The sequence below is a fragment of the Tupaia chinensis genome, unplaced genomic scaffold (assembly GCF_000334495.1).
Source record: "Tupaia chinensis unplaced genomic scaffold, TupChi_1.0 Scaffold139767_1, whole genome shotgun sequence".
Lineage (NCBI taxonomy): Eukaryota > Metazoa > Chordata > Mammalia > Scandentia > Tupaiidae > Tupaia > Tupaia belangeri.
The window spans coordinates 196860-203441 of NW_006199647.1; the positions used below are offsets into that span (position 1 = coordinate 196860).

Below are 6582 nucleotides of genomic sequence, written 5' to 3' on the forward strand. Positions count from 1 at the left end.
CCCAAGTGCCACCGGCCGCCCTGCTCCTGCTGCCTGAGGGAAAGCCATCACGCAGAGGCAGGACACCAACCTCGGTGCTGCTAGGGGCGGGCTAGAGCGAGGAGGCAGAGGCACGGCTTGGGGTGAGGAGAGGCCGCCTTCTGGCTGAAGGGTTTTTGATCTCAGACACAGCAGAAACAGCTGTTAGGTATTAAAAACCAAAGATTGTAACTCAGTTCGGTCAGACCCTAAAAAAAAAAAAGTGTGACATCGCCTTGTGGTTAAAAGTGAAAAGCTTCTGGAATTGTGCAGACTGCAGAGTATCTCAGAATGTGTGGCTACCAGGAGCAGGTTCCAACAGGTGACGGGGTGTCAAGCTAAGGCTCAGACAACGGGCCAGGCTGCTGTTTACCAGGGCCTCTTCCTCCCTGCACCCACCCACCCACCCGCAGCTCACGCTGTTCCGAAACAATGAATAACTGCTGGGTCCCGGCCTCAAAACTACTGAGTGCCCGACCGTAAACCCTGTCCCTGCGCTGACAGATCTTCCCAGCCACGGTGCGCGGGGGCACTAGGGCTGGCTGGACGAGGAAGCTCAATTTTCAGTATTCTTAGGGATTACTTATAAATAATCATTTTTATTGCACTGGTCTTTTAAAAATCATTGCTTTGACAGAGGAAGTCTTTGAGCTAAGAAATAAACTCCAAATATACATGAACTGTGTGCCCAGCTGACAAGCATGAGGCTGTTTTAGTGACTATTTTTCTGCTGATACCAAAATTAAGATTTAGAAAGATTTGTTTTCCATGTTCTGAAAAACCTTTCAACAGAAATCTTCAATTATTTCTTATCTACAATATCTTCTCTTTCCAAAAAAAACTTCTCCCCCTGAAGAAAACAACCAAAAGAAAACTGCCCAACTAAAAGATCTGACAAATTAGCATATTATGGTCAACAAAAATAAAGCCTCCCACAAATTTCAAAACTCCGAAGCTTTTATTTGGGGTGGTCTCTAAATACCGCTTTTATGAAACCACCTTCCCTTCAGATAAGACAGCCATATGGCCCACACAGACATGTCATCATCAAACATATGAAAAGCCTTTTAAAAGTAAAGACGAAGTCGCTATTTCCTATAGCAACCATTGCAAGATCCCCAAAGAGCAGATCCTGAAGGTCTCCATTTTAGTGCCTATGTGAAAAGTAGAAAAACCCATTGCCCCACCCAAGAGCTCAAATTTCCTTTTGAAACTTTTGGCGTGGTAATGGCAGCCAGTTGTGAAGCTCAGTGCCCACACAGAGCCACCATATTTCATGCAGCCCTCTTCTCAGAAACTCAAGGCTACGGCTAATCGCCACGACCACCCCACCCCGCCAGGCTGGTGCTGAGAACTGCTGGCTGACAGCCACTGTCCTCCAGATCGGCCCTGAGGAAGACGCCACCATTCCCAGATGTCTTTCACTGATTGTTTCCCAGTTGGGAGAAGCTCTGGGCAAAAAGGCCAAGACCGTGAGGTTCCATGGGCTGGATCGATCTGGCCCTCAGGAGGGCCAGTGAAACTGACATGTCCCCAAGACCCATGCGTACTGTTTTTCACTGGGGTGGAGGGGTGGGGGAGAGTGGGTTGGGAATAGGGTAAACATGTCCCCGGCTGGGTCACACTCCATCACTCAGCACGATTCCCAGGGAGCACTTGATCACTGTGGACCCACGTCCCACTATTCAGGTCACTATGTAAATGAGACTCCCACTGCCCTAGGGAACGCATCCAGTAACAAAGCTCAGGAACAGAGTTCTTCCGGATGCTCTGCACTGCACCTGAGGCTAGGAGGCCACTGCAGTTTTAGCAGCTGAACAGTTAATTGAGCCCTGAGATTTTAAACAGACCCATTTTCATTGGTTTATCGTGTGGTGATATTTTCTCAACAATCCACCCTGCAGGAATACACAGCCCTTCAGTCCCACGATGCAGCTAAGGAAGCGGCTAAGAGCAGAAAACAGACCATTTTAAATGGGTGCTGCACTCTGAAGGTCCAGCCGCAAAGGGGCAGAAACAGCTCTGACTCTGGGTACCCCGTGGGCGGCTGCCGTGTAGTCCTTCCTCGCTGGAAGGCTGGATCGATAGTTGCCTCTCACTACCGTCAAACACACAGTACTCACAGAACCACGGCCTTGTTCACGTAACTTCATCTGACTTCCTCACTTGTGAGCAGTCAGTAACCTTCACCAGTGAACCCAGGCTCCAAGGGCTAAGATGCCCCAAGGCAGCCGTCCCTCATGAGGGCTCTCATTTAGCAATGACTGGTCACATATAAGGAAAGCATTTCCGATGTGTTTGGGTGAAAACACGCGCGCGCACACACACACACAATCTGCCAAAATACAAATCAATTTGCACTTCTGAAAATAATTTGCAACATCAGCATGTTACTCACTGTTCGCGGGATGGGTGGGGAGAGCGATCCATTGGGCATGTACGGGTCGTTGTTCATATTTGGCATCATTATGTACCCAGAATAGCTCGAGTAGGAGGGCCCCTTGCCGTAGAGGCCTCCATCTGGATGTTTGCCTAAGAGAAGCCAAAGGACAAGCCATCATGCACAACCTCCCTTTCACGTCACTGTGTTTTTCATCTGAAAATCTCGCAGTACTAAGGCAAACCAGGCCTTGCCCACGAGACTCACCTACGAAGTACCGTGACCGGAGTGGCACGCCCTGGCTCAGGGTGACAGTATTGACTCTCTTAACTGGCTGAGCAGAAAACCAGATGCTTTTAAAACCATGTAGTTAACTGCCTCCCACTACCAACTAGTGATTTGTACAAAACGAAGTGTTAGCCGTCTAATACCAACACCCTGGCCTGAAATGCAGACACGGAACAGCACTGTGTCGACCTGCAGCTGTGACATGCATGCGTCAGGCCATCGCTCTGTGCACACACGTGTGCAGGTACACGCTTGAGCTCGGCTTTTGGGTGAACTCAAAATTCCACCTGTGCTTTTCGACTTCTAGACAATGTCTAGATTTTACCGAGGAGGAGAGCTGCAACTCATATATGGGTAACCACCCATATTCATAAAGGATTAACTCTGGGAGGCTTACATTTCTATGCTACAAATATTATTCTGCCAAATAAATTTGCATGTGGCCGGTACACATATTTCTTCCTTTTAATCCAGCAACACTTGGGGGTGGAGAAGGAAGTCTGTATGCAGTTCTCCCCCCTTTCTCCTGGTTGACACATTGGACATACAAACACTTCGATCTGGCCAGACCAATTGTTAAGTAATTAAAGGAAAACAAATGCAGACTGGTTGACAGGATATCCTACCAGCCACCCGATTCTTTTAAAGTCAGAAGGAATTCTACTGAAATCTAAATCTCTCCAGATATGAACACATAATTTTCAAAAGTTCTGAGCAAGAATCAGAACCCGACAGTGCATCGTGTTCCACAGCACAGCTCCTCATTATCATCTTAAATCTTTGCAGGTTAGACGCTGCTTTCCTCAGCCTGCCTTCTCGGTGCAAAGGAAACAAGAAAAAGCCATTCTGCAAAAACCCATTCAAAACTAGTCTGCTTCAAAAAGAAATCAACACAGGCTGTCTTCATACTAATGCATAAAAATAATACCAGGGATCTAAGCTAATTAGAACTTAAGATAAAATGATGAAAAGAGAAAAACTCATTATAAACATTCCTCCTTCCCCAGGAGTCTGAAGGCCAACTGATATTAAGGCCCTAACTCATTCAAAGGAGCTTTTCACATGTAATAGTCAGAGACAAGAACAACTGCTCTGTTAAAATAGTGGGCACAGTCTTATCACCTCAAGGTAAAAGCAGTGAAACTCAGCTTAATACACAAATCGTACATGGTGTATGATAGGTTGGGAGAAGCAGAATGGGGTCTTACCGTCATCGGAGTGTTCTCTGGCCTTGTCGTGGTAGGACTCCTGTGAGGCTTGGGCTTGTCTGGCCACCTAACAGCACGAATCCCCACCCCCAAAAGAAAGAAAACCACCTTAGTGTGTACGACATGGGGATACATGTGTGTCCACTGGTAACACAGGAGGAGGAGTAGGTGTAACTCCATCCGAGCTGTCTATCTCAGAGGCTGGGATGAGTACTGGGAACCCCCCCAACATGTACTGTTCAGTGATTAATCTCTACCTAGGGACCAAAATGTAAAAACAGTAGCAAAAACAATAAAAACTGAGTTAATCTGGGGACGACCCATTGCCGGTTTGAGGGGGCTGTTTGCTAAAACCTGTCGAGGCTGGTTGGAAGCCCTATGGGACAGCATCGGAGTTGATGGGGTTGAGCACTGCGAAAGCCTCTTTAAGCACTGTCCACTCCAATTGAAGCTAATTAAAAGCAGGTTGAAATATCATGTTGCAATGGAAAATGACATTTAAACACAAGCAGGCCGACCACTCAGACGACCACTCAGACGGGGTTGAAGGCACTACCCTCCTCACAGTCCCAGCGGGAGGGACCCAGGGCTTACAACCCACCTGGGCTGACAGAGTGCAGACCCGCCCATGGGAGAAAACTGCTGTGAGTTTCAGGGAGAACAGCCTGAGTGGGTTACAGCTGCCTGCAAGGTGCCCTGCTCCCTGGTCCAGCAGCCCCCTCGGACAGCCTCAAGCACGTGCCAGTCAGCAGTCTCCCTCGGTCTGCCCCTGCCTGCTTAACACCGCAGGCTGAGCAGAGCTAACAGCCGGGCTGGGTGTCCACAGCTGGGCCTTCCCCTAGGTCAGCGAAATGCAGAAACGTGAAGGGTCAGGGAGAGAGAAACCAGAGCGCTGGGAAGAGGCTGGCCACGGCCTTGGTGGTGTGGCTGTCACTTGGCTCCTTGGTGCCAGTGACCTCCACCCCAGTCACAAATCTTTCATGTGGGTTTGGGTGCTCCTGGCCCCCCACATCTGTCAGGTGGACCGGGGGTCGGGAGCTCGCTCACCTTCTGTCTGAACCCGGGCCTGGCCTCTCAGTGCATACTCACCCCTGCCATTGGGAGAGGGACGCTAACTCTGAGGTGTTCTTAAACGTGTCTAGTTTAAACCCCAAGTGTCCCCGCCCCTAAACCACACGCTTTCTTTTGGGGGGCAGAAGGATGCCATTTAAGGAAAAAGGGTATACCCTCTGAACTCCTTTAGAAGGAAAAGCCTTGGTGAGATCCGAAGGCCTTCTCAAATGGATTTCCTCCAGAGGGCTTCCCAGTCCAGCTGCAGGCTGAGGATGGCCAGGGGAGCTTCGGGACCCAGTCTATCTGCCCCTGGCCACTCCAAGCCCTGGGAGCCCCCATACACCCGCCTGCACCACAGGCCTGGCGGGCACCCACGTGTCTCTATTTACCCGCTCAGGTTACCAGCCGCGCCCTAGCCCGCTGGGCGATCAGATAAAGGCTGCCCACCGGCCGGCTGGTGCCGGCTTCCGCCCTCCCCTTTCTTCTGCGTGGACTGAAGGCCTGATCACCCAAACTAATCCCCCCTTTTTTTCTTTCCAGGGTGGTCGGGGTTGGAAAAGACTAGTGTCGCGGGTTGGACCGCAGGAGGGTGCCCCTGGGCCCTGCAGCCCAGCGCGCAGGCCCCGCTCCTCCGCAGTTGAGGTCCTGGGTGGCGCCCGCCCCTGCCCATGCCCGCAGCGCCTGCCTCCACCGCGGCTCTGTCGCCTGCACGTCGGCCTTGGCGGCTGCACGCACTGTGCAGAGACGCCTACCTAGACGGAGGGGTGCGCTCTGCCTTGCGCCCCACGGGAGACCTGCTCGGCAGTGCTGCTCAGACGTGCCCGCTTTGATGCAACGCACCCCTCGGCCCTCCACGCACTGCGGAGGCGACACGCTCCCGCAGACCGACCGTGGGGCCGCCGGGCCCTACCCTGACCCACTGCGAACAAGTTCCCCTGCACACCCTCAGCCCCCAGCACCTACGCGCGCTCCCCCCAGACACGCGAGGGCCCACGCGAACCCCGGCGGCCCGGGGAGGCGCGGAGCCGGAGGGGCCCCGGGCAGGGCCCGCTCACCTCGTGCCCGTTGCTGGCCGGGATGATTTCGGACTCGTTAACCAAAGACGACTTGATGTCGGCCAAGTCGCCTTCCTCTTCAGGGTGGCTGATCTCGGCGAAGATCTTCTCTTTCTGGGGATCGCCCTCGTCCTTGAAGGGGATCATCTCGTCCGTGGCGCACAGTTCCGGGTCCCCCCCGCCGCCGCCTCCCCCGGAGAGCTGGGGCATCCCGACGGCTCTGTAATCTCCGCTCCGCTCCGGGAGCACCCGCGGCGACAGCAGGAAGGAGTGGGGGGCGGCGCGGAGGGGGCGGGCGAGCAGGGCCGGGAGCGTGCGGGAGGACCGCGGGCGGACAGACCTAGCGGCCGAAGCTTGCCGGGGCCGACTTGGGAGTTGTTTCCGAGAAAGGAGGCGGCTGGCGAAGGCTCCGGCCGCCCCAGCGGGGAAGGCGCCCGGAGGATCGGAGGATAGCGAGTGTCCGCTTCCTGAGGGTAAAATAAAGAGCCGCCCGGGCCGGAGATGTCCGTGTCAGACCCGCGCTTCCTTCCCCTCGCTCCGGCTCCCCTCCTCGGGGCGCAGCTGGTCTGCGGGGGGAGGG

General features: G+C 53.4%; 1 protein-coding gene across 6 annotated transcripts in view; it reads right to left on the reverse strand.

Moving 5' to 3' along the window:
- LEF1 (lymphoid enhancer binding factor 1) overlaps positions 1–6331 on the reverse strand; it is a 118584-nt gene extending 112253 nt beyond the window's left edge. For 3 of the 6 annotated variants that reach the window (XM_006162235.3, XM_006162233.3, XM_006162234.2), the window contains exons 1-3: positions 6003–6212; positions 3895–3961; positions 2417–2550 (exon numbers count right to left, since the gene is read on the reverse strand). In XM_006162235.3, coding sequence (XP_006162297.1) covers positions 2417–2550; positions 3895–3961; positions 6003–6212 — 411 coding nt within the window. Of the gene's footprint in view, positions 1–2416; positions 2551–3894; positions 3962–4983; positions 5000–6002 lie in introns of those variants that run through there. The other 3 variants (XM_006162232.2, XM_027765819.1, XM_027765820.1) reach the window with 3 other exon arrangements.
- Positions 6332–6582: the final 251 nt, after the last annotated feature.